This window comes from Oncorhynchus tshawytscha, linkage group LG29 (genome assembly GCF_018296145.1).
Source record: "Oncorhynchus tshawytscha isolate Ot180627B linkage group LG29, Otsh_v2.0, whole genome shotgun sequence".
NCBI classification, from domain to species: Eukaryota; Metazoa; Chordata; class Actinopteri; order Salmoniformes; family Salmonidae; genus Oncorhynchus; species Oncorhynchus tshawytscha.
The window spans coordinates 3203993-3230400 of record NC_056457.1 but is presented as its reverse complement, the minus strand read 5'-3'; the positions used below and the strand labels follow the sequence as shown (position 1 = coordinate 3230400).

Here is a 26408-nt window from a genome sequence, read left to right as displayed (position 1 = left end):
GAGTGAGGTTATTTTCCTGACACCACACTCCGAGGGCCCTCACCTCCTCCCTGTAGGCCGTCTCGTCGTTGTTGGTAATCAAGCCTACCACTGTTGTGTCGTCCGCAAACTTGATGATTGAGTTGGAGGCGTGCATGGCCACGCAGTCGTGGGTGAACAGGGAGTACAGGAGAGGGCTCAGAACGCACCCTTGTGGGGCCCCAGTGTTGAGGATCAGCGGGGTGGAGATGTTGTTGCCCACCCTCACCACCTGGGGGCGGCCCGTCAGGAAGTCCAGTACCCAGTTGCACAGGGCGGGGTCGAGACCCGGGGTCGAGACCCAGGGTCTCGAGCTTGATGACGAGCTTGGAGGGTACTATGGTGTTGAATGCCGAGCTGTAGTCGATGAACAGCATTCTCACATAGGTATTCCTCTTGTCCAGATGGGTTAGGGCAGTGTGCAGTGTGGTTGAGATTGCATCGTCTGTGGACCTATTTGGGCGGTAAGCAAATTGGAGTGGGTCTAGGGTGTCAGGTAGGGTGGAGGTGATATGGTCCTTGACTAGTCTCTCAAAGCACTTCATGATGACGGAAGTGAGTGCTACGGGGCGGTAGTCGTTTAGCTCAGTTACCTTAGCTTTCTTGGGAACAGGAACAATGGTGGCCGTCTTGAAGCATGTGGGAACAGCAGACTGGTATAGGGATTGATTGTGCAAACAATTGCACTGAAGTATAAACACAATGGGACCATGCAGCCGTCATAGCATTTAGGAAGGAGACGTGTTCTGTCTCCTAGAGATGAACGTACTTTGGTGCGAATAGTGCAAATCAATCCCAGAACAACAGCAACGTATCTATATCCACAGTAAAACAAGTTCTATATCGACATAACCCGAAAGGCCGCTCAGCAAGGAAGAAGCCACTGCTCCAAAAGCGCCATAAAAAAGCCAGACTACGGTTTGCAACTGCACATGGGGACAAAGATTGTGCTTTTTGGACAAATGTCCGCTGGTCTGATGAAACAAAATAGAACTGTTTGGCCATAATGACCATTGTTATTTTTGGAGGAAAAAGGAGGCGGCTTGCAAGCCGAAGAACGCCATCCCAACCGTGAAGCACGGGGTCGGCGGCATCGTGTTGTGGGGGTGCTTTGCTGCAGGAGGGACTGGTGCACTTCACAAAATAGATGGCATGATGAGGGAGGGAAAGTATGTGGATATATTGAAGCAACATCTCAAGACATCAGTTAAAGTTAAAGCTTGGTCGCAAATGGGTCTTCCAAATGGACAATGACCCCAAGCATACTTCCAAAGTTGTGGCAAAATGGCTTAAGGACAACAAAACCAAGGTATTGGTGTGGCCATCACAAAGCCCTGATCTAAATCCCATAGAAAATTTGTGGGCAGAACTGAAAAAGCATGTGCGAGCAAGGAGGCCTACAAACCAGATTGTTACACCAGCTCTGTCAGTAGGAATGGGCCAAAATTCACCCAACTTATTGTGGTTAGCTTGTGGAAGGTCTACCTGAAACGTTTGACCGAAGTTAAATAATTTAAAGGCAATTCTACTAAGTACTAATTGAGTGTACGTACGCCCCTAGTCCACTGGGAATGTGATGAAAGAAATAAAAGCTGAAATCATTCTCTACTTTTATTCTGACATTTCACATTCTTAAAATAAAGTGGTGATCCTAACTGACCCAAGACAAGGAATTTTTACAAGGATTAAATGTCAGGAATTGTGATAAACTGAGTAAATGTATTTGGCTAAGGTGTATGTAAACTTCTGACTTCAACTGTAAATGTGGTCATACTTGACTACTTTTATTCACAAATGCAAGTGAATTACTCACACTGTGGAGCCCTGACCACCCGACACAGAGTGGCTGGTGAAATGGACATCTTACCTGCCAATGCCAAAATTGACCCGGAGGTGGCCTTGTTCATTTTAGGCCCTCAAGATGCAGATGTTCCCATAGCTGTTGTATTGATAAGGAGACTGAAAATCGTTATGGCATCTTCAGTAACAGCTTTACTATTCTGAACAAAAATATAAACGCAACTATGTCAGATTTCTGACATTTGCGTTATTTCATACAAGGGAATCAGTCAATTGAAATGCATAAATTAGGCCCTAATCTATGAATTTCACATGATTGTGGCCGGTGGAATGTTGTCCCACTCTTAAACGGCTGTGCAAAGTTACTGAATATTGTCAGGAACTGGACGCTGTTGTACACGTCAATCCAGAGCATCCCAAACATGCTTGATGGGTGACATGTCTCGAGTATGTAGGCCATGAAAGAACTGGGACATTTTCAGCTTCCAGGAATTGTGTACAGAGCCTTGCGACCTTAGCATGCTGAAACATGAGGTGTTGGCGGCGGATAAATGGCACTACAATGGGCCTCAGGATCTCATCAATTCAGGGCACTCTTAACCAGCATGGCTACCACGCCATTCTGCAGCAATATGCCATCCCATCTGGTTTGCGCTTAGTGGGACTATCATTTGTTTTTCAACAGGACAATGACCCAAAACACATCTCCAGGCTGTGTAAGGGCTATTTGACCAAGGAGAGTGATGGTGCTGCATCAGATGACCTGGCCTCCACAATCACCCAACCTCAACCCAATTGAGATGATTTGGGATGAGTTGGACCGCATTGTGAAGGAAAAGCTGGCAAGTAGTGCTCAGCATATGTGGGAACTCCTTGAAGACTGTTGGAAAAGCATTCCTCATGGCTAAAATGCTGCTATCGGTACGTGGTTCCGCAATGCCGCACGAGACAAACTAAGCATTACGTTTCCATAATCAATGTTCATTGATGCTTCCGTTTCCTGTTTTTGTAGCATTTGCTCTGCGTGCAATTTGAGGAGTTGAGACATGGTATTGTTAGAAAAGTTAACTTCTCTATTACAGTAAAATAATGTATCATCGTATTCCACTTTCCATATGACCGAGACTGTTGGACCAAACCTCGAATGCAAATAGCTCATTTGAAACCACTTGTTACAGGATGTAAACGCTTATAAAAAAAATACTTGCTTCATGCGATACAGACATTTTGGAAATAATTCAATATATTGCCCAGCCCCAAGGTACATATCATCTTGAAATTGAAAGATGTGCATCCCTATACTACTTATCACTGGGTGATGAGCGACTCTATTGTTTCTCTCCCACCCTCATGCGTTGATGTAACGCTGACCCTCCACACTCCGAGTCCAAACCCCGCTGTCCCTTTGCTTTCGTTCCTTCCATTGTTTTGACTTATGACACACCCTGCTCCACCGTATTGTAGCATTTCTCCCTGCCTTTTCCCCCTGGGGCCTTGGGTTGAAGGGGAGTTCAGTTCACTAACCCTCAGCAGTGGTGTGGGTGGGTCTGGTCAGGGAGAGGCACCATCTGTCTGGGCAGAAGGATATGGCACATGCCTCGCCCACCATCTGCATATCAATGAGTCTTAACTCACTACACTTCTGTTTCTAAATGGTTCTCCCCATCACAGCACCACCTCCATAAGAAATTCTACAGGGCTCAGACACATTTCTGTTGCTCGTGAAGTAAATGGACCATTAATTAGTCTTCTATATTCTTCCAGCCAGAGAAAACTGAAGTGGTCCGAATGAAGAGGAAGTACGAGAAGAAGCCTAAGATTCCTCCTCTCTCTGCACCCCAACACTCTGGCCCCTCTGTGTTCAACCCCAAGGACCTCAACCAGTACGACTTCCCCAGCTCTGACGACGAACCCTTTTCCCAGGTGAACTCATAAATAACACTGCTGGTGGCGATGAGTGATGCGTCCTAAATGGCACCCTATACCTTATTTATTTACTGTTTACGAAATGGGATGCCTTTTAGGGCATAGATGATGGTAGTGAAGGCGATGGTGTTAAGTATCGGTCTGTATTTGGTGGTAGTAGTAGTTGCTGCAGTAGTAGTAGTAGTAGCTGCAGTAGTAGCTGCAGTTGTACAACTAGTAGTGGTAGAAGAAGAACTAGTAGTGGTAGAAGAAGAACTAGTAGTGGTAGAAGAAGAAATAGTAGTGGTAGAAGAAGAACTAGTAGTGGTAGAAGAAGAACTAGTAGTGGTAGAAGAAGAACTAGTAGTGGTAGAAGAAGAACTAGTAGTGGTAGAAGAAGAAGAACTAGTAGTGGTAGAAGAAGAAGAACTAGTAGTGGTAGAAGAAGAAGAACAACTAGTAGTGGTAGAAGAAGAAGAACAACTAGTAGTGGTAGAAGAAGAAGAAGAACAACTAGTAGTGGTAGAAGAAGAAGAAGAACTAGTAGTGGTAGAAGAAGGACTAGTAGTGGTAGAAGAAGGACTAGTAGTGGTAGAAGAAGGACTAGTAGTGGTAGAAGAAGGACTAGTAGTGGTAGAAGAAGGACTAGTAGTGGTAGAAGAAGGACTAGTAGTGGTAGAAGAAGGACTAGTAGTGGTAGAAGAAGGACTAGTAGTGGTAGAAGAAGGACTAGTAGTGGTAGAAGAAGGACTAGTAGTGGTAGAAGAAGAAGAAGAAGAAGAACTAGTAGTGGTAGAAGAAGAAGAAGAACTAGTAGTGGTAGAAGGACTAGTAGTGGTAGAAGAAGAAGAAGAACTAGTAGTGGTAGAAGAAGAAGAAGAACTAGTAGTGGTAGAAGAAGAAGAAGAACTAGTAGTGGTAGAAGAAGAAGAAGAACTAGTAGTGGTAGAAGAAGAAGAAGAACTAGTAGTGGTAGAAGAAGAAGAAGAACTAGTAGTGGTAGAAGAAGAAGAAGAAGAACTAGTAGTGGTAGAAGAAGAAGAAGAAGAACTAGTAGTGGTAGAAGAAGAAGAAGAAGAACTAGTAGTGGTAGAAGAAGAAGAAGAAGAACTAGTAGTGGTAGAAGAAGAAGAAGAAGAACTAGTAGTGGTAGAAGAAGAAGAAGAAGAAGAACTAGTAGTGGTAGAAGAAGAAGAAGAAGAAGAACTAGTAGTGGTAGAAGAAGAAGAAGAAGAAGAAGAACTAGTAGTGGTAGAAGAAGAAGAAGAAGAAGAAGAACTAGTAGTGGTAGAAGAAGAAGAAGAACTAGTAGGAGTAGAGCAAGCACTAGTCGAACTAGTAGTGGTAGAAGAAGAACTAGTAGAAGAAGAACTAGTAGAAGAAGAACTAGTAGTGGTAGAAGAAGAACTAGTAGTGGTAGAAGAAGAAGAAGAAGAACTAGTAGGAGTAGAAGGAGTAGTAGAACTAGGAGTAGAAGAAGAAGAACTAGTAGTGGTAGAAGAAGAAGAAGAACTAGTAGGAGTAGAGCAAGCAGAAGAAGAACTAGTAGTGGTAGAAGAAGAACTAGTAGAAGAAGAACTAGTAGAAGAAGAACTAGTAGTGGTAGAAGAAGAACTAGTAGTGGTAGAAGAAGAAGAAGAAGAACTAGTATTGGTAGAAGGAGTAGTAACTAGTAGGAGTAGAAGGAGTAGTAGAACTAGTAGGAGTAGTAGAACTAGTAGGAGTAGAAGGAGTAGTAGGAGTAGAAGGAGTAGTAGAACTAGTAGGAGTAGAAGGAGTAGTAGAACTAGTAGGAGTAGAAGAAGAAGAACTAGTAGTGGCAGAGCAAGCACTAGTCGAACTAGTAGTGTTAGAAGAAGAACTAGTAGAAGAAGAACTAGTAGTGGTAGAAGAAGATCTAGTAGTAGAACTAGTAGAAGTAGCAGTAGTTGGGGACATGATCACAATCGTGGCTGTTGTCTAGGTAGCCAGCCACGTTGTTCTTATGGTCTCTGCCTCTTAATGTAACTCACCCATTCCCCCTCTGTGTTTATGTTTAGATCCATTCAGGTTCCTCGGAGGCAGAGGAGGAGAATGACCCAGATGGCTGCTTTGTGTTCCGGAGGAAGGCCGGCTGTCAGTACTATGCTGTGAGTAGAGTAGCTGCCTGCCCTCCTGTGACTCAACTGCTCTATTTATAGCCCTTACGGCGCTCTCTCGGACGGCCAGCCACACACAGCCAGGGTTGCCACTGGTCCTGCTGCTTTTTTATCTTCCACATTCTGCTGGCCACACCAATGCCTTTCTGATGGAGCTTTCCTCCTTTGTCTCGAACTATCTTCTCTCGCTCTCCTCTCTCTCCCTGTCTCAGTCTCGCCTGGACCAGAGTGGTAACTGGCCATGGGTCAGCCCGTCGGAGGGCGGTTTGGGGGACCCTCGTTTCCGCTACTGTCTCACGTCTCTAACGGTGCCCCGGCGCTGCGTAGGGTTGGCACGGCGGCGCACGGGCAGAGGGGGCAGGTGAGTTCAGGCGCCCTTATTGCTCCCTAAGGCTGTGTCCTAGATGGCACCCTATTCCATATGTAATGCTGTACTTTTGGGCTCAGCTCTAAAGGTAATAGGATTCCATTTGGGACACATCCCAAATCTCACCTTGTGGCTCTACTAGCCTGGTATAGTAGCCGTTCGTTTGACAGGACCCTATTTCTGTGCTTGATGGCGTTTAGGACAGGGAGTTCCCAACCTTTTTTCCTCTAGGGCCCCAACTCACATTTGACAAAATTGTTGTTAGAAGTGGATTGAAGTGGATAAACAGGTTTATGTCAAGCCCTGCATGTTTTTCTTTTTTTATTCAAAAGTCTGATGGAACGTAAGCCTACATTGAAAACCACACATTGGCTGCTACTGTAGGTTGAATGATAGAACAGCTATTTCCATGTTACTATGTTATGGGATTAATTTTCTCCAGAGTTTTTGATGGTAGGCCTACATTATGATGAAATAGCCACAGTAGCCTACTTGGCCACTGTTAAAACTGTAACTTAAAGTGGGTATAGCCACAGTGATCATAGTAAATGTGCGTTGAAAGTTGCACAGAATTTTCACAAGCTCACGTTTGTGCTCAGCAGACCTGAAATTTGCTCAGTGCCGGAAACAATTAGATGGATACATTGCTACTCCCCCAGACAAAAAAATACACTACATGACCAAAAGTATGTGGACACTTCCTCGCCGAACATCTCATTCCAAAATCATGGGCGTTAATATGGAATTGGTCCCCCTTTTGCTGCTGTAATAGCCTCCACTCTTCTGGGAAGGCTTTTCCACTAGATGTTGGAACATGCATGACTTGCTTCCATTCAGCCATGACCATTAGAGGTCGGGCACTGATGTTGGGTGATCAGGCCTGACTCCGTCGGCATTCCAATTCATCCCAAAGGTGTTCGATGGGTTTGAGATCAGGGCTCTGTGCAGGCCAGTCAAGTTCTTCCATACTGATCTCGACAAACCATTTCTGCGTAGACCTCGCTTTGTGCACGATGACATTGTCATGCTGAAACAGGAAAGGGCCTTCCACAAACTGTTGCCACAAAGTTGGAAGCACAGAATCATCTAGAATGTCATTGTATGCTGTAGCATACTTTTAGCCATGTAGTGTATATATATTTTTTAAGAAACTCAGTCCGGCTTTCAACTTACTCTTGAAAGTTGTAATAGTAGGATGCACAAGGTGCAATTTTGAAATTGGGTAAACCATAATCAGTTTTCCTCTTGCCATGTCAGTCAGTGCACACCTTAGCGAGCTATTTATAACTTGTCAGAAATGTCCAGATCAACTGGCCCATGTCACAACATTTTTAGCTAGGTTTTTTAGCCCATAGATTTTTTTTATGTTTGAGTCGCTTAAATATCACATGAATATACATTAGACATGACTCTCCACCAACAAGAGGGGTGTTGTTCATTAACAGTACTTGTGCCTATAGAAATGGATGTGGTGTCCACGCAGGCGTGATATGTTCCCTGTTGCTGGAGGGGGGCCTGAGTGAAAGTTTGAACACCTGGTCTCTACGAGCAAACCAGAGCGGAGACATGTTACTAAGCGACGCAGACTGTAGCAGCCAGTGTTGCAGACTATTTTTCAGATAAATCACTAAATGACGTTTTGCAGTTGCCCCGATGACGCCACAGCACCAATTTGCCTTGCTGAAGCCCAACTGCGGTCCCCTCACCTGGCACACACCCCCTCAGCTTGTGCTTCTTTACCTGTGTGTGTGCCGTTGCTGTGACATCTGTTTCATAGACAGCTTTTCCCACTCTCGTTTGAAGCAGAATTGAGTGGGGAAACTCGCTAAATGTTTTCAAAACCATAGAAATCCTCTGTCAAAACTCCCCAAAGGCAGCCTGAAAAGTAGCTGAATTTGACGCTAGTCTCCTCTACCAAGAAAAGTTGTTGGAGGGGTCTGAACTCAAATTTGCAACACTGGCTGCTAAAGAGGGAGAGACAGAGGAGCAGCATGCAGCAGCGAACAATGGCTAAGCTAGCAACCGAAAAGTTTCTTAGCATTACTCTCCTGTTCTACTGGTTTTCATAAACTTCCTTTCATTGTCCTGAAGCCAAAGGCACAATTGTTATCATTTAAACAACCTATCCTAGTTCTTGCATGTTTAGATTTCCTATCTTTCTCTTGCATGTTCAGATTTCCCCACTAAGTTTCTAAAGGAGATGTTTATCTCTGTCACATGAACCTGCTTGCACTAGGTGCGTCTTTTTTAGAACACTGTTTTCCCACACTGTCGGAAATGCAATGTATTACATTGTCTACTTCATAACAGTAGTTTAGTTGCATGTTCAATAATGAGAAGATAGACTTGCTATTGTCAAATTTCTTAAGCTAGTAATGAAAAATGTTCATTCCTTGTACCCATGCAGAGATTTTGGGGTTGTCGTGTAATTTTACTGGAACTAGTTTAACTGTTTGTTAACCCGTCAATGGGGGCCGCTTAGTAGGCAGCAAAATTGACTGGAATTTGCGTCCCTACTGTGATTTGTAAAGAGTGTCTTTCTGATTATGTTTCAGGCTGTTACTGGACAGAGCACACACAGACCTGGACAGCATTTTCCACAGCCTGGACTCGGACCCCGAAACCGAACCACTTCAAGACTCATCTTCCACAAGCTCTCCTCTCCGCAACGTAGAGCCAGCCAGTACCTCAGACGCCAATACCTCGGTCCGAACCAATACTTCCAACAACCACCACCCCTCCTCCTCCATCCCCTCTTTGTCGTCATCTGTGGACCTCAGTGAAATTCTTTTGAACATTAAGTCGTGCCGCTGGAGGCACTTTAGGCCGCGGACACTATCCCATCACCCCCTGGGTGGAGGCGACATCTCACGCTATAGAGGATTTAACCGAACTACGTCCTCGGGACATAGCAAGCTCCTTGGGAGTGGAGTTAACACCCGACCCTGCACTGGCCCTGGAGCTACCCCCGTCACCGGTGAGTTAGTCCACTGTCCTGTGCTGGAGCACTCATCCCTACCTAAGGAGGTTTATGCTAGTATTCAGGCATCAGGTAGCCTGCTTGAGAGTACTTTGTTTCTGTCACTCACTACTTTGCTTTACGCCTAACGGTGCATGCTAATTTGCTTCTGATTCCTGAATGTTCATGGGATTGACCCCAGCCCTGTGATGGGGTGTGTTTCTGACATTCTGTTTTGACTTTTAAATATAACGAATAGTAGAGAGAACCTGATCCTAGATTAGCGCTCCTACTCTGAGATGCTTTTGACCCAGGGCCCATAGGGCTTTGGTAAAAAAAACACACAAAAATGGTGCACTATAAGGGGAAAGGGGTGCCGCATTCCACCCTCTTGCATTAGGGCACTATGTCGATGTTATGCAGGATACGCATTCTCTTTTTAGAAATTATCTTTAGAGATTGTAAAGAGTTTGTCAGGCAGGTAAAGGAGGTGGTTGTTTTGTTTTGACCTTGTTACACGATCATAATCTCTTGAATAGTTTTTCTGTTCTGGAAGAGCTATGAAGGTTGAGTGGGAAAAATCTGAATTCAGCAGGTGTGTGTGTGTGGGGAGGGGTGTAATTGTAAAATGTCTCCATGACTTGAATTGTGAGCTGCCATATTTTCATTGACCGTGTGTGTGTGCGTGCGCGCATGTCTGTTGCTGTGACCGTAGGTCTGTTGCGGTGACCTTATTACTGTCACAGCACCAGCGGTCATGAGTCATGACCGTAATCTCCTTTTGTGCACTCTGGTTGTCTTGGGAATACGCAAATCGCTAAAGACCATCAATTCGCTAATGGCTTGGTTCTCAGGGCTCTATTTATCCCGCTAACCACTGACATCAATGCACATGCAATCGAAAATCACATCTCACTTTAAAACGCACTGATTGATCAATTTGAAGAAAGAGAAGTTCAACAGGTTGTAACTGAGTGTATAACATGGTTTTTGGGGATGCGTCGAAGCCTAACGCAACAAAATGGACAACTTCATAAGTTGATTGATTTAATTCCAAACATCCATAGGCATGTTGGAGCTTGTGCATACACATAGGCCTATATATGAGCCCAAGCTTGGGGGGGGAACTTTTGAATTTATTTTTTAATAATGATTGTGACATACAATATATTTGTATTTAGCTGCACCAGACAGGATGCTCTTGCCAGCATACTTGGCGTGCAACATGTATGCTGTGGCGTGTATGGGCTTCAGGCAGAACTCTTCATGCTTTTTGATGTATTTCAGAACCACAGTTTCCTCTGCTTGGCACAACAGTGAAGTGGGCAGGGCAGTACAGTTTTCTTCTGTTACATCTGCAAGCAGAGTCTGAACATCAGACAGGATGGCATTGTCTCCCTCAATCCGTGCAACGATTATTGCTATGGGTTTCAGGAGTTTCTGGCTGCTTACCACTCTACCAAAATACATCATCCAGGAGGATCCTCTTGATGGGGCTGTCCATATAGGCAGATTGTGATATGGCCATTTCTAAGAAACTCAGGTGTTGCTGGGCAGCTTCAATGTGGTGCTCTTATTCTTCTCACTTTGCTTGGTGAGGTAGATTGCTGCTTTAACTTGATGACCCTTCACATACCTAACCATTTCCTTAGCTCTCTTGTAGTGTATCCATGGTTTTCAGTGCCATGATGTCCTTGAGGAGCAGATTCAATGCATGAGCAGCATAGCCAATGGGTGTGATGTGAGGGTAGGACTCCATCCACTTTAGACCAAGCAACCTTCATGTTCACAGCAGTGCAAGTGCCTTCTGTGGTCCAAGGGCATTGACTGCCTTCAGCTTATCAGCTTATCTGCAATGTAGAGACCGTCCGTGTCTGTTGTCCCTTGTGTCTATGCTCTTGTAGAATACTGGTTGAGGGGTGGAGATGATGTAGTTAATTATTCCTTGCCCGCAAACATTCAACTCCCCATCAGAGATGATTGCAATACAGTCTGCATTCTCTATGATTTGCTTGACATTTACTTGAACTCTGTTGAACTCTGCATCCAGCAAATGAGTAGACAGAGTATGTCTGGTAGGAGGGGTGTATGTTGGACGATGAACATTGTGATATCTCTTCCGATACACATTGCCTGTGAGCATCAAAGGTGAACCTGTTGCATACACAGTTCGAGCAAGACATCCATCAGCATTTTTCTGACCAAGTTCCTCCATTGAGTAAAAAAATCTTCTGATTCCAGGAGGACCATGAGCTGTTGCTATCGATAAGGTGTCTGATTCATAATTTTTTACCTTGATTAGGAGGAGGGACTTATGTCAGAGGTTGCTTGTTGTGAGCGCTGAGGGGACTTTATGCACTAGGCCAGATGATTCTGCGTCTTTGTTGCATTCTAAACATATGATTTGACACAGTATTTGCAAATGTACACAGCTTTTCCCTATACCTTAGCTGCAGTGAAATGTCGCCACGCATCAGATAGTGCCCGTGGCATTTTCCTGTGAAGATTAGGGGGGGAAATTGTTTAAAAAACACCTACAATTCCATGTACATATAAATAGTTAAGCAGTTTGATTAATTAAACGACTTATTTGTAAGATAAATGTTTCAAAATGAAACGTATGGAAATGGGTGAATTAACACTCAGTTCGCAGGCTGAAGCAAGCTAAAAATCCACATGGTAGCAAAAACTAACTAGCAGAATTGTTAACAAGTTAGAAATTATTTAACCATGTCTAGGACTGGGGTTTCGATAGCGGAATGAATGAAATTGCAGGGCGCCAAATACAAATCAACAGATCTCATGAATCAAATTTCTCAAACATACAAGTATTAGGCACTATTTTAAAGATAAAATTCTCGTTAATCCAGCCACAGTGTCTGATTTCAAAAATGCTTTACAGTGAAAGCTCCACAAATGATTGTTAGGTCACCACCAAGTCACAGGAAAAACTCTGCCATTTTTCCAGCCAACGAGAGGAGTCGAGTCAGAGAAAATGAATCACTAACCTTTGATCTTCATCAGATGACACTCATAGGACTTCATGTTACACAATACATGTATGTTTTGTTCGATAATGTGCATATTTATATCCAAAAATCTGTTTACATTGGAGCGTTACGTGCAGTAATGTTTTGATTCCAAAACATCCGCTGATTTAGCAGAAATAATCATAATAAACATTAATAAAATATACAAGTGTTATTCACAGAATTAAAGAAAGACTTCTCCTTAACCTGTTATGGCTGCATCCCTTTGTTCTCAATTTCCGCCTGAAGACATACCCTAATCTAACTGCCTGTAGCTCAGCCCCAGAGGCAAGGATATGCATATTCTTGGTATCATTTGAATGGAAACATTCTGAAGTTTGTGGAAATGTTAATTGAATGTAGAAGAATATAACACAGTAGATCTGGTGGAAGAAAAGAGAAAGAAAGAGCATACCTTTTCTGTTTTTTATTGTTGTAGTATCATCTTTCACATGTACTAGAATAGGATGCTGGATATAATTTTGATGGATAACACAAGAGGGCAACTGTAGGTGTGCAACGTTTCAGACTGATAACTTCAGGAATGGGTGAGCTACATGACATTTAGCATGAAGTCACCCAGGTGTCCCACACAAGTTGCCCAAATGTGCCCAAGTGGCCGAATTGGTGAAATGACCTATAACTATATACAGCAGTGCAAACAACTATATACAACATATCAAAAAGCAATTCTAACACACACACAAAAAAATGTTTTAAAAAAATATTAGAAAAACAAAAAAAACAGTATACCCCTGGAAGTCCTCGTCACAATATTTTGCTGTCTGTGCCATGTCCCATAGCAGTCTCTTTCTGATGTAATGCAGAGGCAAACTGAACAAGTGGTGCATTTCATGCGACACAGAACACAATGACGCCTCCATGCTGTGCCCCTTTGGCCCTGAGGCACAGTCATGCCTGCAGTAATGAACTGTGGCATATGAACACCACTGGGGGCAGAGGTAGAGCGGGCAGCTTGGCACCGGGGGCTCCCAGTCGGAGTCGCTATCACTGTGAAAGAAAACATAAAAAAAATATTTGTATTGTATGAGCCTTTTATCATCACATAAAATAAACATATGTATTGTATAGAGCAGAGGGAACAGTCACTAAGGTGAAGTGCTGTTCCATTCAACTCCAGCCATTGTGGTGGGCCTGCACTCGCCCGCAGCACCCAATGGCTATTTCATATGGAAATGAAGAGGAGTAGCAGGCGCAATGGTGTGTGTTTGCTGCATGTGTGTGTTTGCTGTTCTACTCCATTCCATTTGAATAAAAAAATGGAAAATATAATCTGACATGGGAAAAAATATATATATAAATATACATACAAACAAACCACACATTTCATTGCAATTTATATATTTATTTATTTATTTATATTTATATATTTCATAAAACGGCATTAGCACTTACCCGTCCAGAAGTCCGTCCTGTCCTTGCAGAAACAGCTCCTCAGTTAGTTTGAATCATAACACTCAAAGATTCCTCAAACAAAAAATCTGTCCCACTTTCACTTTTTCACTTTCACTTTAGAGTTTGACTTCGCTTTACATGATTTATTCGCCATGATATCTTCAATGAAATCGTTGAAACTACAACTTTCCGAAATACAGCTGCACGTAAAAAGCTTTACAGCAACTCCTCTGATCGTCAAGGTGAGAATGGAGTTCCCTGCACGTGCGATTACAAACAAGGAATTGTGGTCCAACCCAAAACCATTACATACTGGCGTTTACCTCAGCTCATTGGCTATCTACCCAGCTAGATTTCAAGAAGATCAGTGGTCATTGGGCAGAAATATAGTCAATCAATGAAGCTTCACTAAAATTATTGGTGCGTAAGGTACTCGTTGTCTTCAAATCAGTTCACTTCGGTCAATACTCCCCGCAAAAAAAAACTATGACGTTTGGCTGTGTTGCAAACATCCAGAGGAATGCACTGAAACCAACCATGACTAGAAAAACGATTGTTTACGGTGGGTAATCACGTCGAATGCTCCGTAGAAAATTGATAGAGATGGAATTCACGGCACAAACGGTTTACAAAATGTTTCGATTTAGGCTATAAAAATTGATGTTATCAAAGAAAACGGCACTTAATTTGATCACTGGGACCCTCAGGAAGAGAAATAAGAGCAAGATATCAGAATGTAAGTCATAATTTTATACCTTCAGATGTGAATGTGTAAAAACTGTCATGGCGGAAAATGTTCTTGTTGTTGATTGCTCTTCTCAAACAAAAGCATGGTAATTGTTCTCTGTAATGGCTATTTTAAATTGGAAAATGTAGTTTACCAAGATTCTAATCTTTTGAAGGGTGTAAGACACTTGCATTTTCAAGAATGTTTAATGTTACGAAGTTGTCACTCTGAAATTTCCCCTGATGTTGATCCCTGTACGGCGATCCAGCCATAACAGGTTAATGCAACCGCTGTGTCAGATTTTTTTTTTACTTTACGGAAAAAGCATAATCTGAGTACGGCGCTCAGAGCCCAATCCAGCCAAAGAAATATCCGCCATGTTGGAGTCAACAGAAGTAAGAAATAACATTATAAATATTCACTTACCTTTGATCTTCATCAGAATGCACTCCCAGGAATCCCAGTTCCACAATAAATGTTTGTTTTGTTCGATAAAGTCTATCATTTATGTCCAAATACCTCCCTTTTTGTTAGCGTTTCGTCCAGTAATCCAAAAGCACAAGGCGCGAGCACTAAGTTCAGACGACAAAGTCAAAAGAAGCATGTCAACCGATGTATAGAATAAATCTTTAGGGTGTTTTTATCATAAATCTTCAATAATATTCCAACCGGACAATTCCTTTGTGTTTAGAAATGAAAAAGAACGGAGCTTGCGTGACTAAACTCAAGGCATTCTGCCAGACCCCTGATTCAAACAGCTCTTATTCGCTCCCCCTTCACAGTAGAAGCATCAAACAAGGTTTTGAAGACTGTTGACGTCTAGTGGAAGCAGTAGGAAGTGCAATCGGGCCAAATGTACACTGTATATTGGATAGGCAATCACTTGAAAAACCGCAAACCTCAGATTTTCAGAGTTCTGTTATATTCAGACATCAGTTTTAGAAACTTTCAGTGTTTTCTATCCAAATCTACTAATAATATGCATATCCTAGCTTCTGGGCCTGAGTAGCAGGCAGTTTACTTTGGGCACACTTTTCAACCGGATGTGAAAATAGCGCCCCCAAGCCATAAGAAGTTAATATGAGGTGGAAAATTCCAATGGAAAACACTGCTAGAAGTTAGGCCAGGTAGCCCAGGCCTATGTATAAATGTGCCCAACTGGGGTTGTCTGATTTTTAGTTTTAACTCCCCATCACTAATGAGCTGTGGCGCTTCTCAGTAATTCAGATCTGCAAACGGGAGGAGGAGGGTCGCAAAGTTTTTCATTTTTTCTGGTTATCTTGATCTCTGGCTCCCTCAATTCATTTGTCTTAATTATTTCATCAGAAATAAATGTTTATATATGAAAAATGCATGCTTAAAAATATCTACCAATCATTTGGTTGAAAGGACAGACTACTCTTGGTCAACAGATGCGTTTTAAAGTTGGGGACAGCTCTAATTCATACAATGAATGCTTCCTTATTAGAATACATTCATTCCTGAGAATACATTCATTCCTGTTCTCCTGGCTCAGGTGTTGTATAAATGTTGTGTAAATAGATTCAGAAGAGGTGCTGGGGTGTCAGGGTCATTGGCCATAGAGTAGAGGGGGAGTCTGCTGCATACTGCAGTGTCTCAAGCTAGAATATTGGCTTGATTGGAGTTTAACCGTGATAGTCATGTTAGTGTCTAAAGGTCAAAATATACCTCACAGGAATGTACGTTTTAGAATGCTGTTTGATGTCAGAACGCTCAAATGTGTGTTTTCTTTTCATACCCCCTTGTGTTGTGCTAGGCCAGGCATTAAACTGCATTACAATTTTGGGGAGGCATTTTTTGCCATGTGAGCGTTGCTGTGTTCACCTTGTCGGCTTTTGATGTCCCTAGGCGGATTTGTTTTCGAGTAGGTTATGTTCTGGCAATTCAGTGGCTTTGACACCTGTTTTGCTTAGATCAAAGGATAACCATAGAAGGTAGTTCATAGCTAACCTGTTTTTTTCTCCTGATAAAGCAATCTTCAGGCTCAATTGTTCTGAAGGATGTATTTGTATGGACTCAAGTCAACACTTTGACATAGTGACCTGATTAGAGGTTACATTCCCCATCTCAAACCTGGAAAGATTTACTCCCAAAGCAGAGCGGCTGGTTAAGTGTAGGATGTGTATTGAGAATGTATTTTAGATAATGGAGTGGCTACGATAGAGTTTCTGTATCCCAATTTTCCCAGGCTAAAAATCTATATTTCTGAGCATTTTTTTCCCGTAGCCGAGTGCTCACTCCGCTGCCTACGTACCAGCTGTGTGGAGTGCTCCACTGCCACTCCCCCCTCTGATTGCCTTCGTTCATGGATTAGCCTACCAACTTCATGTTTTACACAACTGTTAGAACTATTGCATTCCGTGCCTCAGTAAGTATAAGCACCATTTCATGTTGGTTCTTCAGGAGGGGAGTAGGCTAAATGCAGCTACTTACATGTTTTACACAAAATACATTATTGACATGTTTGTACAAACAGGCAGTCGAGCGACTTCATGTTCTTCTTAGCTGATGAGTTACATGCAGCTATTTACTCTCGCCAGAATATCAGCATATATTGCGACGCAAAACAAACTCATTGTCACACACTTTTTACCGGTCTGTATACACGCTCAGCTGCCTAGAACGCTCGGCTGCCTTAGAGATGGAAATCAGCAAGACGCACACAGACCTGCTCTCACTTGGAGCCAAAGCCAGACCACTGGTACTTCACACCAGCTTGGTGAAGATATTGAATGTTGATCTAGATGACAAGCTACAAGGTCAGTCAGCCTTGAAGGAGGCGATAAGACTAAATGTTTTGTATATATGGGAGTGGCATATAGCCTACCGTGTGCACTGCAGGTATTTCTTTGCTTTATCTATGACTGGTGGAGAGATATCTAGGATCTGCATATTACCTCCACTCTTCATTCTCCTGTGTGTATAACCCTTGTGTGTTATAACACTGTTATCCTGTATCTGTGTAGCGTTCACAGCAGAGCAGTACCAGCAGCACCAGGAGCAGCTGGCCCTGATGCAGAAACAGCAGCTGGAGCAGATTCAACATCAGCAACAGACACAGCCCAACACAGACACATCCTCTACTACTACAACATCCACAGCAACACCACCCAACACACAGGTCAGACACCACTCCTTTACACACACCACACACAAAGCTCCAAAATAGCCCTGTCGATGTGTATTTCACCCAGCGTTTCCCCTACCATTGTAAAGGCATGGCAGGCCCCCCTCTAGCCCCTTCATAAAATATATTAGGGGAAACACTGATATCATTCCTTTTGAGCATTTTATTTCTTCAATGGTATGTAGAATGTCTGACTTGGTCGCTTTGTCCTCCCTCCCCTCCAGTGTATAATCTCTAAGACATTAGACTCGGCCAGCGCCCAGTTTGCTGCCTCTGCCCTGGTGACCACGGACCAGCTGATGGCCTTCAAGGAGGAGGGGGTTCTGGGAAGTGGAGTCAACGGGGTCCTCCCAGGCTCAGGTGAGCAGCACCGCTGATCTGTTGTTCACTTCATAGCAAATGAAATAAATGAGACTGGGGAGTTAAATGTTAGTAATTTTAGCAGACGCTCTTATCCAGAGTGACTTAGTCGGCCACTTATCAGTCATTGCAAGTCAAGTGTTACATTGAACACTTCCTCAATTGATCTCTTGTAAATGTATTTTGTCTTTCCCCATCTCTCTCAGGAGTGTACAAGAGCTTACACCTGGCCAGCACCACCCACCACCCTAACAGCAACCAGACTCTCACCCCTCCTCCATCAACCACCACCTTCCTCCAGCCCTCGTCCAACCACTCCTCTACCTCTCCGTCCCCCGTCACGGCCTCTTCTCTCACATTCCCTCCCAATACCCATCACACCCACCTGGGTAATAATGCTGCAAACACCTCCCCCACCACCACTCAGGTCCTGATTGCGAATAACATCCGTCTGAGCGTTCCCCCCTCATCCTCCTCCCCTGCCCTCCCCAGCCTGGGCGGCACCACCACACGCCACATACCCAGGGCCCTGGGAGTCATGCCCTCCTCTGCCTTAAAGATGGCTGCCAACACCAACTGTCAGATGCCCAACAATGTCACCGGGGCTTCTACCATGGACATAGGATCCAGGTGAGATGAGTTGACATTCTCTGACTGATGTACTATGTATGTCTCGCAAATGGTAGCCTATTCTCTGTAGTGCACTACATTTCACCACAGCCCTTTGGGAAGTGGTCAAAAGTAGTGTACTTTTTATATTGAATCTGGTGCCATGTCTTGATTGCCTAATGTCATGCCTAAGCCATGTGTCTAGTGGGAGCTGTGTATTATAACAAAAGTTTGACACTGTTTGTATTCCTCCTCCAGAGATAATCACAATCAAGACAAGCCAGCTCTTAACAGTATAACTGACAACACAGTGGCCATGGAGGTGACGTAGCAGAGTGGTGGTGGTGCAGCTAGCTGCCATGACAGGCAGCCCCAACACTACCCAACCCTCTGCTGCACAACCAGTTCTTTGCTTAGAGTCTGCTGCTACCCTCTGAGTTCACTCTTTAGGTGCTGTGCACCGTAGCATTGGGAATGCAAATAGGGCAGCAGGTGGGACTCCACACACATAAGACTACATGCGTAGTATGGACAGACACGTTTCCACGGCAACTGTGGGAATGTATTGTTGCAATTCTCATCTCATGCTTTTTTAATATTTGTTTTGTTTTTGTATTCGTTAATGAGTAAAAATTGACATCTTGTAAAATATGAATATGGCAAAATAGTATCTGTACTATAACTACATATTTGTAATACCCCCTTGTATATACGTTACTTGAATATAGAAACTTATTCATTTGTGATGTTTTGCACTTGGGAATGAAAAGAAAAAAGCGATAAACTATAGATGAAAGTTTCAAATTAAGACGTTTCATCACTTGCATGTTGCAGAGCCTGCTGTTATCTATTTATTGTGCTGTGTTTACAGTTTTTTTCTTTTGTTTATTTGTACACTGTACCTTCATTGGTTCCTGTGCTGTAGTAAATGTTAGATAGCTACGGACTCCTGGGTATTTGTATATTGTGAACACAAAGCAGGTTTTCCCCCTTTTGGGTCCCTGTACTTCTTTGGATCATATGGAATTCAATAGTGACATAAAGAGACTCTTTGGGGATGAGGGGAGCCAGAGGAGGAGGTCAGCTTTGGTTCACTTTACTTCGTGTGGTTATATCTCTTCCCGGTATCTTCCAATTACATTGTTATCCCGATACAAGTAACAAAACTAGGGATGAAGTCTCTTCCTGCTGCTTCTGATTCAAAGCACTATTTTTTCTAATGATTTGATTGATATTTAATGCTGCTTTTGTATAATTTGTCCCTAGTTTTCATGCAATGGTATCTCTCCCCCCTCTCACAATTCATTTCTTTTGTAAACAGAATTGTTATTTTTGTATTTTTCTTGTGGTAAAAAATGATTAAGCTTCGTATTGAAAGACTTCATTATTTTGTTAATTGTTCATGCATAGGTTATAAGGGCGGTGAATGACAGTTAAAATTGCTGTACGTGTATCATCATTCCAATTTCTGACAAGAAAAATCTTGAAGGGGGTTAGCTAATTGAGAAAGGGTGCGTTTCTCTTTTCTCCCCAGAAGGATGCAAGGCCAAAAACCACAAGTATCGGGTGCCTTCCCTTGGGGAACTATGTGTTCTCTTCTGTGAAGAGTAAGGCACAAAGACAGTGCTGCTAGTAGTACTTGTCTGTGTCGTCACAATCTGAATACCCAGTCCAATGGCAGGATTTATCCTTGAAGTTTTCTTGTCCCACCTGGAGGCTGAAAAAATATATTTTTGTGTGAAAAAAAAGTGGCCGAACTCTCACGATAAAATCAGACAATAAAGCCCAGGGCATTATGTGGATTATGTGGCTCGCTGTCTTTTGTTGGTTGAATGTCATGGTCGTGTGTGGGTGTGTAAGCTAAAAATCTACATCTGAATAAAAAATGTGTCATTTTGAAACTACTCATGTCATACAGTGTTGTGTGTGTATTGGAGTAATGGTATTGTTTGGAGGTGCTCTCAGGTGTATGAAATCGAACACACCCATGCCATCTCCATAGACAAACATTGGCAGTAGAATGGCCTTACTGAAGTGGCACCGTCATAGGATGCCACTTTTCCGACAAGTCAGTTTGTCAAATTTCTGCCCTGCTAGAGCTACCCCTGTCGACTGTATGTGCTGTTATTGTGAAGTAGAAACGTCTAGGAGCAACAACTGCTCAGCCACAAAGTTGTTGGCCACACAAGCTCACAGAATGGGACCGCCGAGTGCTCTAGCACGTAAAAATCATCTGTCCTCTGCAATACTCACGACCAAGTTCCGAACTCCCCTGGAAGCAACTTCAGCACAATAACTGACATGAGCTGGGTTTCCATGGCCTAGCAGCCTAAGAACACGGTGCGCGATGCCAAGCATCGGCTGGAGTGGTGTAAAGTTTGCCGTCATTGGACTCTGGAGCAGTGGAAAAGCATTTTCTGGAGTGATGAATCAGCTTCACCAAAGGATGAATCTGGGTTTGGCGAAAGCCAGGAGAACACTACCTGCCCGAATGCGTAGTGCCAACTAAAGTTTGGTGGATGAGGAATAATTGTCTGGGGCTGTTCATGGTTTGGGCTAGAGCATACAATGACATTCTAGACAATTCTGTGCTTCCAACTTCGTGGCAACCGTTTGGGGAAAGCCCTTTCCTTTTTTAGCATGACAATGCCCCTGTGCACACATACAGAAATGGGTTCTATCGATCTGTGTGGAAGAACTTGACTGGCCTGCTCAGAGCCCTGACCCCAACCCCATCGAAACCTTTGGGATGAATTGGAATGTCAACTGTGAGCCAGGCTAAATTGCCCAACATCAGTGCCCGACCTCACTAATGCTCTGGTGGCTGAATGGAAACAAGCCTCAACATCTTGAAGAAAGCCTTCACAGAGGAGTGGAGCAGCAAAGGGGGGACAAATTCCATATTAATGCCCATGATTTTGTAATGAGATTTTAGACGAACAGGTGTCCACATGCTTTGTTTGTAAATTATGTATTTTTGAGTGTGCCCATCTGTAAAAAAAGACAATTGTACCGTCTGGTTAATAAAAATCAGTTTTCCCCCCTTTTTCCCCAATTTTGTGGTATCCAATTGTTAGTAGTTACTATCTTGTCTCATCACTACAACTCCCGTACAGGCTCGGGAGAGACGCAGGTCGAAAGCCATGTGTCCACCGAAACACTACCCAACCAAGCCACATTGCTTCTTAACACAGTGCGGCTCGTGCGCATCCAACCTGGAAGCCAGCCGCACCAATGTGTCGGAGGAAACACTGTGCACTTGGTGACCTGGTTAGCACGCACTGCGCCCAGTCCGCCACAGGAGTCGCTAGTGCACTTTGAGACAAGGATATCCCTACCGGCCTAACCTGGACGACACTCGGCCAATTGTGCGTAGCCCCATGGACATCTCGGTCGCAGCTGACAGCCTGGGCGCAAACCCAGAGTCTCTGGTGGCACAGCCCTAGACCACTGCACCACCCGGGAGGCCAAGATTTATACTTTTACTTTTGATACTTTTTTAGCAATTAAATACATTTTTGATACTTTAGAACTTTTACTTAAGTCGTATTTTACTGGGTGACTTTCACTTCATTTTCTATAAAGGCATCTTTACTTTTAGTATGACAATTGAGTACTTTTTCCACCACTGGGTGTGATCCACATGGTGACTGAATTCGAATTCTATTTGCGGCACGATTGCCTTTAAGGAGTAAACCCTCCACCGCTGCGCCTCAATTATGTCTTCACTTTTAAGTCTTTGTTAACATGTCATTTGTGACTACATTTCCCAATTGAGTCTTGTGTACCATTTATAAATGGGCTTTTTTTGTACATTTTATAAAATGACGGACTCAGAGCTTCAAATGGTATATCATACACTGCAGTTGGGGGAAACTTGTGAAAGTTCTGTTTATTTGAATAGGACAACTTGTTATTCCACACTTGCTCTCTAGCTCTTTTTGTAGTACGCCCATTAAGCATTGTTCTTAAGCCTTACCCCCACCCATCTCTAAGTATTCACATGAGGCCATGAGCAAAACTGAATGGTTAAGGTAGTGTGGTGTAAGTAGAAGTCTTCAAGGTTTAAGGTTGGCTAGCTAGCCTTTAACTAGCAATACAAATGGATTTCTGACAAAATGAGATACGATTTTTAACATTAGCTGGATTGGATACCAAGCAATTTAGCCACTTAACTAGCTAGCTAATGTTAACTAGCTAACAGTAGGCATTAACTAGCAATGCAAACAACTTTCTAACAAAATAAGATATGAATAATATATGTACATGAAGCTAACGTTAGACTTACCCGTATACATGAATAAATGCTTCACGGCAGACTGGAACTCCTTTGATTAAGTAAAATGTCCTCTGCAGTTTGCGTTTTGTCTGCTCAGCTTTTTTCGGAAGTTGTGTCATGTCGCTCCAGTTCACACTGACAATTAGTTGCTCTCAAGGCCTGTTCAAAAGTAGTGCACTATGTAGGGAATAGGGTGCCATTTGGGACGTGCCCTAAGAACATTGTAATGACAAAGCTTGACTGGTGGTTTAAGAGGGACTGAATTACCTTGGCTGGGCTGAGGGGGTCCGCTCCGCTTCTGTGGAATCAATGATTAACTTACTGCGTAGTGTCCCAAATGGTAACCTGTAACCCCTATATAGTGCACTGTTTTGAGTACGATTTGGCACACAGGCCATACCTCCAACACAATGCAGGGCGCTCGGCTGCTCCACGCTCATGTGTGAAGAAAAAAAAAACAGCACATACAAACATTTAGCAGACGCTCTTAGAACAACTTACACTAGAGTGCTTACATTTTCATACTGGTATCCCATGGGAATGGAACCCCTCAACTCTGATGTTGCAAGCGCCATGCACTACCAACTGAGCCACACGTGACCTACCCTCCCACCAACACACACACACACACACTGCTCCCCGGGAAGATTCACCATGACAATGCTGTGCTGTCAACATACATCCATGTAGCACATGGTAGAATTACTCTGCTTTACATTAACTCTTCGACGCAAACAGCTTAAATATAAAACTCTCTCTCTCCCTGGCATGGGTTTAGCATTCAGAGTATAGGAAAAAATGTAAAGCGCTGCCCAAAATAACCCTAATGGCAACACAAGATCCAGCTGTTTACCACCACTGGATCAGATGTCTTCATCAGGGAGGGGATTGGAAGGGCTGATGGCCAAGCAGGTTTAACCCCTCGCTCTCTTTCTCCCCCTCTTTTCCTCTTTCTCTCTACCCCCTCGCTGTCCCACTCTCGACCCCCTCTCTCTCTCTGTCCCCCCTCACCCTGGCCAATAGGTGGAGAGTAGTCTGAAAAGGAGTCAGGACGTTATTGATTCATACCATGGTGCTCTCTATGATATGACTTCCCTGTCAATGCAATGGAAACATCTGTGGTCCCTCTTTAACTCAGAAATAATTTTACATCTGGAGAGAGATAGCCTTTCCTGTATAACATGATCGTGTTACTCAAGGATTAATTATGATTCCTGTCTCAGTAGGGTAGATGCTGAGAGAGATGGAGGAACATAAAAACCTCTTGGACCCTGGGCAAAAGTAATGCACTATAAAAGGAATAGGGTGCCATTTGGGATAAAATCCTATTTTATTCTAGTGAGGTGATGTAGTCAGACTCCGGTCTGATTTCAAGCTGGTTCTGTCTTCACCTTGACATGCATTGTGCATTGTTTGAAGCTGTGAACATGATGCCGTGGTAAACAGAATCTGCATTCCAACGGTATGAGCGGTGAGTAGTTTTGGGCCCTGAATGATTCTGTGGTTATGTCACAAATGGCACTCTTTTCCCTTTGTAGTGCACTACTTTTAACCGGGGTCCATAGGGCTCTGGTCAAAAGGAGTGTACTCTATAGGGAAACGGGTGCCACTTGTTACGTAGCTACAGAATAATTCAGAGCCAGAACTACTCTCCACTGTTGTCACCATGGACACAGTTGTGGTGTGAGATCAATCTGTATTAAAATGTTCCTTTTCACTGGATGTCTGCTCTGCAACACCCACTCACCTTTGCTAGGCTGAAACAAACTTGATTCTCCTCCATGTGAGGAGTTTGGGGCCAGCCAGGCTAGATGTAGCAGCCAGCCTGTGCTATTGTGCTTGTGCCATCCTTGAGAGAAAATTGCACTCAATATAGAGAGAGGCCATTCTCTTTGCTTGGTTCCATGAGTGTTACTCTGCTCAAGAGGAGAAAACACTTTTGAAAACACTTATGGCAGCTTTTTACAGAGTTATAAGTAACATTGGGTTTTTAACAGGAACACTGGGTTTTTATTGGCCGGTCTAAGAGTGTTCACTGTTGGATATTTTTCTAGTACTGTTTATTCCAGCAAGAGAGCTCAATCAGTAATTGATGTGTATGTTTGTGTTTCCGTAGGTGTATAGATGTTTTATCTGCAAGCTGAAAATGTTTTTGAATCTAAACTGGGTATTTCTGCACACGTGTGTTTGTGCGTTTGTGCGTTTGTGAGTCACTGAGTTTTCTCAGTGTCATGTGAACCTGATGAAGATGGGCTGCAGTGACACAGGAAATTAGTCAATCTGGGCTGCCCTGGGGACACAAACTATAGGACAGAATGATCAAATCAAAGTTTATTTGTGCCAAACACAACAGGTGTAGTAGACCTTACAGTGAAATGCTTACTTACAGGCTCTAACCAATAGTATAAAAAAGGTATTAGGTGAACAATAGGTAAGTAAAGAAATAAAAACAACAGTAAAAAGACAGTGAAAAATAACAGTAACGAGGCTATAAAAGTAGCGAGGCTACATGCAGACACCGGTTAGCCAGGCTGATTGAGGTGGTATGTACATGTAGATATGGTTAAAGTGACTATGCATATATGATGAACAGAGAGTAGCAGTAGCGTAAAAGAGGGGTTGGTGGCGGGACACAATTCAGATAGCCCGGTTAGCCAATGTGCGGGAGCACTGGTTGGTCAGGCCAATTGAGGTAGTATGTACATGAATGTATGGTTAAAGTGACTATGCATATTTGATAAACAGAGAGTAGCAGCAGTGTAAAAGGGGGGTTGGGGGCACACAATGTAAATAGTCCAGGTAGCCATTTGATTACCTGTTCGGGAGTCTGATGGCTTGGGGGTAAAAACTGTTGAGAAGCCTTTTTTGTCCTAGACTTGGCACTCCGGTACCGCTTGCCATGCGGCAGTAGACTGTTCCGGGGTGTCTGGGGTCTTTGACAATTTTTAGGGCCTTCCTCTGACAAATAGAAAATTAAAAAAGGTAAAGCAGACATCCACCTCAAACCGGGCGTCAAACTGCATATAAACTCTTATTCCATAAATGAACTTGAAATGCTTGCGTGCGTGCGAGCGAGCGAGCGCGTGCGAGCACATGCGTTTGTGAGAGAGACAGAGAGAGGGGGACAGAGAGATAGATAGAGGTAAGTTAGGTGGTATATAGGGGCCTCGGAAGAACAATCAGAGGCACATAGGCAATAATAAATTGTTTCTCCATCTTGATACTTTCTGGATGATTAGATTAGCAATTTTCCAATAATTTTGTACTAGTGAGGAAGATTGCACATGCTTGATTATTCTTGCAAGCAATAGTTAGGGATAGCAATTTAATTCCTGTGTCATTCAGTTTCAACTATGTGAGCGCAGTTGCCACAGCAACGTTTTACCCTCATCTTCAAGATCCATACTTTTCTGATTCAGTTTTCTTAGAAATGAGTAAGGAGGGTTTGATACAGTACTATGTATAGAGCAGCAGAGAGTTATATGAGTGGGACTGGTACTGAATCTACAGATAGTTTATGGTACAGTAAGTAGCTTTGTAATCAGTGTGTGTGTGTCAGTCATTTAGGCAGTCAGACAGCTCTCCTGTGAAGCAGAGAGGGGTGATGCTGTCCTGTCACTTCAGAAGAGGTACTTACTGACTGGGAGAGAGGC

General features: G+C 43.3%; 1 protein-coding gene across 3 annotated transcripts in view; it reads left to right on the top strand.

Moving 5' to 3' along the window:
* LOC112228033 (enhancer of polycomb homolog 1) overlaps window positions 1-20278 on the top strand; it is a 73888-nt gene extending 53610 nt beyond the window's left edge. For all 3 annotated transcript variants that reach the window (XM_024393156.2, XM_024393154.2, XM_024393155.2), the window contains 8 exons: window positions 3583-3741; window positions 5763-5852; window positions 6074-6222; window positions 8784-9205; window positions 17347-17501; window positions 17732-17867; window positions 18074-18497; window positions 18735-20278. In XM_024393156.2, the coding sequence (XP_024248924.1) occupies window positions 3583-3741; window positions 5763-5852; window positions 6074-6222; window positions 8784-9205; window positions 17347-17501; window positions 17732-17867; window positions 18074-18497; window positions 18735-18807 (1608 nt within the window). In that variant the 3' untranslated portion in view covers window positions 18808-20278. The remainder of the gene's footprint in view (window positions 1-3582; window positions 3742-5762; window positions 5853-6073; window positions 6223-8783; window positions 9206-17346; window positions 17502-17731; window positions 17868-18073; window positions 18498-18734) is intronic.
* The last annotated feature ends 6130 nt before the right edge of the window (window positions 20279-26408 follow it).